General features: G+C 61.6%; 1 protein-coding gene across 1 annotated transcript in view; it reads right to left on the bottom strand.

Annotated features, from left to right (window-relative positions):
• TMEM132D (transmembrane protein 132D) overlaps positions 1–6,838 on the bottom strand; it is a 360,724-nt gene that overhangs the window by 86,319 nt on the left and 267,567 nt on the right. The window contains exon 17 of the mRNA XM_039879485.1: positions 1,841–2,024. Coding sequence (XP_039735419.1) covers positions 1,841–2,024 — 184 coding nt within the window. The remainder of the gene's footprint in view (positions 1–1,840; positions 2,025–6,838) is intronic.

The following is a 6,838-nucleotide window of genomic DNA, read 5'->3' as shown; positions in this document are numbered from 1 at the left end:
GAACAGTTAGGGAGACAGTTTGGCGACGCTCGACAGAAACTATTACAATATTGCATACCTTTGAATCGCAGCCTTCGGTTCAGATTTACTTCTAAAGGTTCATCTCGGGGACTCAATCAGAGATGCGTGCATAGATTTTTGTGCCAAAATAGAAACCGTAGGCTATTTGGTCACAGAAAACCTTCAACGTTTCGCGTCTGTGTGGAGGTTATCACGGGGGCAGGGGGAAACGGCTCGGTTGGTCTTACAACTACACATCTCCTTTTCCTCAGACTTTGCTGCACACCTGTGTCCCGTGCATCGCGAGTCCCGTCATCGGCCCAGTCTGTGCCCTGCATTGCCGTTATCCCCTGGGGCGGCCCGGGATAGTGGCCACGTGCACCCCTCGGGTACTCCCCTGAGACAAAGCTCACTCCCCGGCCTCCCCTGCAGCCAGGCGGTGACTCAGCAGAGTTCGCGGCCGATGGGGAGGGAGCCGAGAAGGGTCCCGTCCCCTCGGCCCCTCGTCCTGGCTGCCACACGGGCAAAGCTGTTATTAACGGGACTGTGGACGAGGTGGATATCTCTGGGATCATTCAGCGGCAGGTCAGGAGGAGGCCTCCCAACGCCCTGGGGCAGCCTCTCTGCCCTGGTGGCAGTCACACGGGACAGGCAGCCGGGCTCTTCGCAGTGGCAGAGCGCGGCCCCTGCCCTGTCCGATGGCCCTCGTCCCCGACATCCGCACGCCACACGCGGCCCGAAGACGTGGATGTGGCTGCCCGGCCCCTGCAGCGAGCTCCCCAGGGCTCCCGCCTCATTCGAGGACCCACCGCCCACCCTCGCTCAGAGTCCCTGTCACCCTGAACTCGACTCAGCGCCCTCTCCTCCCCCTGCGGCCCCGTGGGCTGCCTTCCTTCCGTTTCTCTCATGCTGCAGGAGTTTGCGACATAAACGGATAGATGAACAGATGCGCGGAAATCAGATTCCTTTCAAATTTCTCCCACTGAGCATATAATGAAAAGAAGCAAAATGACATAAAATGGCGAGTGGTCTACTTAATGGGGGTGATTACCCTCGAAAGGCCAAAGGTCTTTCAGCAGTCAGGCCAGTGGCGACAGGAAGCCGCCCTCTCTGGGGAGGGGGCCCGGAGCGCCCCGGCAGCGAAGGCTAAGGCGTCCGCACGCCGAAGACGCTGCTCAGGTTCCAGAGGGCGAAGCTCCCGGAGCTCAGGGCGGACTCATGGGACCCAGATGCTTCAGCCCCATTCACGCAGCTCGAAGCCCAGGGAGCGGGTGCACGGCGCCCATTCCTGTTCTGCGAACCCCAGGACACAGGCAGACAGACCTACTGTCTCCTTCGTTTAGGTGACAAGTGGTAAACAGTCTGGGAAGGAAACAGTTACTCTTTCCTACGTAGTGCTCTAAGTTTTTAAAATTCGTGCCGACCTGAACGAATTTTTCATATTTCACATTATAACTATATTTATGGCTTTCCTTGAAAAATGAGAAGACTGTAAGAATTCAGAATGTGGCCGAGGCCTCTAGTCTGGCACACGTGTGCCACGTCACCTGCCACGTCACATACGTGGACCAGTGGTCTCTGCAGGTGGCTGTGCCTGAGATCCCCACACGGTCCACGCGCCGTGGTACAAACACACCTGTCACGGGACGGAAGACGCACACCTAGCACCTGGGCTTCACTTCCCGAACATTCCGAGTACCTGGCAGTCGTCAGCGCAGCCTCCCCAGTTCCCGCCCCGCCCGCCCGTTCTCACCGATGTCCCCACCACGTCCGGGCGCCGTGCACGGCCTGCCCCGTCCCCTCGTCCCGTGCGACCAGCCCAAGGCCGGGGCGGTCTTACCATGGCCAGCGGGATGACGCCGACCAGATCTTTCTGGCTCACGTAGATCCTAGAGATGCCCAGGTCCGACGTGACGTCTCCCGGGTACTCCACCTGCCACGTGACGAGCTGTGTGGCCGGCGGCTCGCTGGGCTCTCCAATCTGCACGTCGATCTGCATGACCTCGTCGGCGGCATCGCTGGCACTGTGGGGGGCGGGGGGAGACAGGAGAACAGCGTTGAGGGTCGGGGTGCGGGCAGCTTCGCAGGTGTGCGCCCATCGCCCCACAAAGATCACTTCAGTGGCGCCTGTCCCTACGGGCGAGCCACCTCCACTGCGAGTCACGGCGTGTGCCTGGCCTGAGGCACCATCGCTCAAGCTCCCAACCCCTGTTGTCGAGGGCCCCGCGGGTCCCCGGGGCGGGTGTTTGTGGATAATTATGGGAAATCGCGATCGAGTTTGTACATTCTTTCTCCCCGGCTCTCCCCCTGGGAGGGCGGGATTCTTCCCACGCCCAGGAATCCACACGCTGCTTAGGCTGGGTTTTCTAAAGCCACGGTCCCTCCAAGGTGGTGTCCGGGGCGTGAGGCAGAGCTGCAGAGATCAGAGGCAAGGGGTGACCAGGAGGGCGGGGCCGGGGACCCAGGCTGAGGAGCTTTGAGCAGGGGCCAGCGCTGCTTGGGGACAGGGGTACATTGCGACGGTCATCAGGCCATGGGCAGCCTGCCCTTTCCTACAAACACGCATCTGGACATGAAGCCAAGCTCGCTCACTCGTCGGGGGGACCGGGGTGGCTGTCGTGTTAGCTTCACGAACTGGCGACCCCTTCTGCCTCTTCACGGCAGCTTTTATAAGATACCTCTCTTCAGCGTGACGGGTGGGACAGAGGCGGGTGTGGTGGCGGCCATTCCCTGAGGACCTGGGGACCGCGCAGGTGAGAAGCACCACGGAGCAGCTAACGAGATGCTTCCGAAGCCTCGTGACCAGAGCAACCTCCTCCCATCGGACCCCCCGCCACAGGCACAAACTTCACGCGGCGACGAGACAATCGCTGGCCGGTGACGGTCAGGAGCCCGGGTGTGGCCGCCCAGGTGCGACAGAGCTTTCATCACAGCACCCGGCTCCCGCAAACTCACCAGCGCAAAGCCCAGAGGGGACGGCGGGGCTTCCCGGAGGCTTATTCCTCAGAGTCAGGGACGAGCTGCGGCACGAGGGCGACTCTGACGAAGGGGCAGGCGTGAGGCCGGGGCAGCCGCCAAGGGCGCGCCCAGCCGCAGACGCCAGCGGGCCGCCTCGCACGGGACAGGCGCGGGTCCGAGGGACGGTGGTGGCACCCGGTTTCTAGATCCCGCGAGACTCGCTCTCCCTGGCCTTCCGAAGGAAAGAAGATGAGCTCGGTGGCTGTGTCGGGAACGGGGAACAAGCCGCGTCGGCCTCCGGGCCACTGCGCGGTCACCCCGAGTTCTCCCTGGGGCCTGCGGCCGGCTGCCCCAGGAGCGCAGGGGACTTGGGGTCAGGCCGCCAGGATGCAGACCCGTTTTTATGTGTGGAATCGGCATAAAAACTCCGTGCCTTCCCGGTCACCGAGTGCGATGACACCCCTGGAGTGGCGGCTACAGGACGGGGTTGTGACTCAGCTGGGCTCGGGGACCCAGCGCCACAGTCCGGGCAGCGGGGACCCTGGAATGCCGCACGGCGACCCTGCCCTGCACCCTCGGGCTCCTCCCTCCCGGTTCCCTCCGGGCCAACGGAACCACCCTCGGCTCCGCTGCAGACGGGGCTTCGTGACCTCCCTCCCGCCCCCGGGCTTTGCTTCAGGAATCCCTTTATCCAAATACTCGCTTAACTCTCTCCATAGGTTCAAATTCTTGCCGTCCTGCAAGACCCACCATGATGACGACGACAACTCGAAGGCGCTCTGTGTGCTTCAGCCAATTTCACCCCTCCGGGAACCTCGCGCAGTTGCCCCATAAAGTCCGATTTTCCCTTTCCCAGTCCGATGCCTGGCCGCGGGCAAAAGCATCGCCATGTCTTTCAGCCGACTGCCCTCTCTTTTGTGTGCCCATGACAACAGTCTACGTTGGGGACACTGAGCTGGGGGCCGCAGCCACCTCTAGGAGGTTGCACACAAGCACGTGTTCCTCTCGAATGACCCCTCGGCTTGCACGGGCTCCTCAGGAGGTCAGAGGCTGTAGGGCCGGGGACCGGGTCCCTGGCAATTCCCTCTGCAAATTCTGCATGCGGTGACCTAGCTTTGCGATGTCATCTTGGGTCTTGGCGAATGAGTGGCAGTTTGAATGGTGTTGCCTCTCTGTAAATATTCGGCACTCGAGAGCTTATAACGGGCGTGTGTCTGGCAACACGTCTCACGTCTTCACATTTTACTGTGAAGCCGGGGACTGTACCTCCTGTTTAGTTGGCGTGTTGAGCGTTAGACCCAAAGTGTCCTGGAGAGAGGCCGCGTTTAACTGTGCCGTGCCGTGCCGGGCGCCGAGCGGGCAGCCCAGCATGGCCCGGAAGGGAAGCCGCTGTGATAAATACGGCAGGTTAGGAAGTTTGTAAGATACGAACTTGTGCTTAGGGCGGTGGTTGTCGCCCTGCCGGTGCCGAGAGCTGCCTGGGGGACTTCGCACACGAACCGTGCCCGGCACCGAGCCTACAGGCTTCTCGCTGAGCCCGAGCGGACCAGGCACCAGCCCCGCTCCTTCCCTCTCCCTCTCCCTCTCCCTCTTCCTCCTCCCTTCCTTCCTCCCTCCTCTTGTCTTTCTTTCTCATGCAGGAGACTCCACCCAGCAACCAGGATTACTGAACAGCTGACCAAGAGGTCTCTAAGTCTGCTTATGTGGACAGCTGTGCTCTCGGAAGCACTCGGTACACAGGGGAGCAAGGCACGGGGCGCGCTACGTCCATGGGCTTGGGAGACGTGACCAGCAGGATCTGTGAAGACACAGGTGAACCGAGAATAAGGAGACATCAGGGCCTGGGGTCCCTGAGCGCCAGAGCGAGGAGGGGCGGGAACAGGGCTGCAGCCCAGGGCCCGGGGGTCCAGTAAGCCCAGTGCTTAGACGCCACCTCCGGTGGCCCTAGACACTGCCCCTCCCACCGGTCTCCCACCCTCCCCCACAGACGAGCCTCAGCTCACAGAAGGACGGGGCCAGCCCATCTGGAAAGCGGTCCTGCTGCTGAGCGTGGGGCTGGTCCCCGTGGAGGGCGGTGTGCAGCCACGCAGGGCGAGGCTCGGCAATGTCACGCCTGGACACCCGAGGCCCTCGTGAGCGTGGGAGCTGCCTGCGGGGTCGGTTTCGCGCCCGGCGTGGCTGCTCCAGCATGGGCAAGCCAAGGAGCCATCCTCCCGCCCCGTCCTGCCTGCGGCTGTCCACGGCGGGGGCGACGGCAGAGGGGGGCAGAGCGGGGCACAGCCCCCCGTGCGTGTGGCGCGTCCCGGTGACGGGCTCCCCACGCTGGGGCGCAGGCGTCTTTCAGCAGCCCGGCCGCCCCCACAGAGAACACGCAGCCCACCTCGTGGGTCTGGAGAAGCCTATATTATTCCTGAGCGCTGACCTCACATGACTTCGCGGGTGGGCTTGGAATCTAAGCCTTTTCACTCGGAGGGACGGAGGGACGGGCGTCGTCTAAAGGAAGCACAGCTGTGGCCACAGCGACATAGCCCGAGGCTTCTCGAAATTTAAAGGACAGGAAATGCTCTTTCAGAAAACAAGGCTAGGCCAGCTCAGCGGCTCAGAGACCGGGAGGAAGGCTGACAGGAGGCTCTGCGGACGCCACGCCCGTCTCCTCCAGGGCAAGCAACAACTCCGCGCTCGATGAGCGTTTCGAGCGTGTCCAGCACTGTTTTAAGGTTTCTTATGTCTCCGTAAGGTCATCCTCACAGTGTCCCAATAAACTATTGTTATCTACTCCCAGTTTATAGACGAGAAACCGAGGCCCAGATTCGCCCAGCCAGGCAGCTGCAGACTCCCCGTCCCGGTGGCCGAGCTGCGTGCCCCCACCTCTTCCCGGGGCAAGGACCCCAGGGCAATTACCAAGCAGGGCCACCAAAGCCACTCGTCAGCCTGACTGAAACACAGGCCAGTGCACTACACACGGCTTACTCGAGACCCAGCAACCGATGCTTCAAATAAATGCCGCAGGCTCAGAGCTGGGACAACTTTGTGACAAGACGCTCGGGGATTTGCTTGGCTTCAAGGTCTTCATGATGCTTCTAAAAATCAAAGTAGAGCATTTAGATGTGAAAATCTGCCGTTTGTTTAAAGAGATAAGGAACCACGCAGACACAGACCTACGGGCGCCGGAACAGTTTTGAGCTAAGAATCTGAAACACACGTTAATACATCTGAACTACCTGTATATCTTTTTTCCAGATTAGAAAATCACCATGTTCTGGTGGGTCCTTAAAGAGCAGGTCGCAATCAAACCTCCCTCTGCGGCCGCCCGCATGGGGGCTGGCGCCCAGCGTGCACCTGAGTGTTTGGGGGGAGCTGGCGGAGTGGCCAGGGGGAGCACCCCCCTTTCTGACCAAGGTGTTTTAGATGGCACTGGGAAAGAAAAATGGGTGAGATTTCTAGAAATGGAAGCAAAGCCAGAGAGAGGCAAAACCAGCACGTGGCAGACCGTGCCTCAGAAAGCGGTTTGGATGCCTCCCATCACCCCGGAGGGCGGCCTCGAGGCTCCTGGGTGACAGCACACTCCGATGGACAGTGTTGGGGCCACAGCCAGATCCCCTCGGACCCCCTCACCCTCGCCGTGGGCCTCACTCCCAGCTCCTAAGGGCTTTTGTTTCCATGGCTGCCGGCCATGATGACGACCCCCCAGCGCCCCCCGCGGCTCTCCCACAGTGCACAGGGCCGGTCGTGCCTGGGAGTGTACACCCCTCGGAGGTGGCCGTCAGCGTCCAGCTCCCCCGCCTCCAGGCCGGTCTACGTCGGGGACATTGCTCGCACTCTGGCTCCGGGGACCGAGCTGCAGCCCCCTCCCCTCCTGTGGCCCCTAAACTGCACCTGC

Source organism: Pteropus medius, unplaced genomic scaffold, assembly GCF_902729225.1.
Source record: "Pteropus medius unplaced genomic scaffold, Ma_sr-lr_union100, whole genome shotgun sequence".
Classification (NCBI taxonomy): Eukaryota; Metazoa; Chordata; class Mammalia; order Chiroptera; family Pteropodidae; genus Pteropus; species Pteropus medius.
The sequence above is the reverse complement of the archived record's forward strand: the minus strand, read 5'-3'. Positions and strand labels throughout refer to the sequence as shown.